This window comes from Triticum aestivum, chromosome 2D (assembly GCF_018294505.1).
Source record: "Triticum aestivum cultivar Chinese Spring chromosome 2D, IWGSC CS RefSeq v2.1, whole genome shotgun sequence".
Lineage (NCBI taxonomy): Eukaryota > Viridiplantae > Streptophyta > Magnoliopsida > Poales > Poaceae > Triticum > Triticum aestivum.
Genome location: NC_057799.1, coordinates 520,301,452 through 520,302,505, shown reverse-complemented (window position 1 = coordinate 520,302,505; position 1,054 = coordinate 520,301,452). Strand labels below are relative to the sequence as shown.

Below are 1,054 nucleotides of genomic sequence, written 5' to 3'. Positions count from 1 at the left end.
TCAGTAGCCTCTACTACTAAAATTGAAGGGGAAGAAATATTTGACGGCACCTATCTGGTCAGCGAGGTTGTATCCATTGCTGAAGCGGCCGGTGGGCGCGTGGGAGGGGTGGTCGACGCCGTACTGCGGGTAGTCGGCCCTGCATTCGGGCTTGCAATCAGGCAGCTGGTTGTTGTTGCCGACGTCCATCGTCGAGTCTCCGAACACGAACATGGCCGGCACGAGCGGCTCCCCGGCGCCGGCGCCATGTAGCAGCGCGAGCTCGAGCATGCACAGCGCAACGAGTGCGAACGCCCCGCCGCGGCCGGCCATTATCGGACCGATGGAGCTCCCCTTACCTCGCGCCTCTGCGGGACGCACGGCCTCTGCGTTTCCAACACGAGCGGGCATTGGTACGTGGTATCAGCATGCCTATATATACACTCGTGCGCCCAGGACGATTCCAAGAATGACACGAATATAATAAGCAAGAGGAGATGCAACGGTTGGCTACCCGCGGCAGTATCTTCGAATCCTTCGCCTCAGTCAGCGATCCGACGGGATATGCTGCTTGTTCCGTAGCGCAGAAGCGGTTCGTCTGCCCGCTTGTGTTTCTCAGTCGTGCTAACTATTGTAAACTGAGTACTTCTTAATTCTTACTAGTACTTCCTCCGTTTTTATTTAGTCCGCGTATTTGGTTTAGTCAAAGTCAAGTTTTATAAACTTTGATTAAATTTATAAAAGAATAACTTATACAACAACAAATCAATACCATTAGATTTATTGTTGAATGTACTTTCACATTATATATATAGATTTGCTATAGTAAATATTTGTATTTTTTTAATAAACTTGATCGAACTTTACGAAGTTTGACTTCAGTCAACTCTAATATGTAGAATATATAAAAACGAAGAAAGTACTATATACTGTACGCCAGGGCATCCATGGTAGTGACTAGTGAACAACTTTGAATCGCCTGCTAGTGCAAAAAAGTAATCCGGGCTTGGATCTTCAGCCAGTGAGCGGTTGGGAGCCGGTGGCCTGTTGCGGTTGGGAAGACGAGTGCGTGCAT

The 1,054-nt window shown here is 48.7% G+C and overlaps 1 protein-coding gene across 1 annotated transcript; it reads right to left on the bottom strand.

The window, feature by feature from the left end:
* On the bottom strand, positions 1–312 carry LOC123049747 (GDSL esterase/lipase At5g03820-like). Its single transcript, XM_044472629.1, has one exon. The coding sequence runs from the start codon at positions 310–312 to the stop codon at positions 1–3; it is 312 nt and encodes a 103-aa protein (XP_044328564.1).
* Positions 313–1,054: the final 742 nt, after the last annotated feature.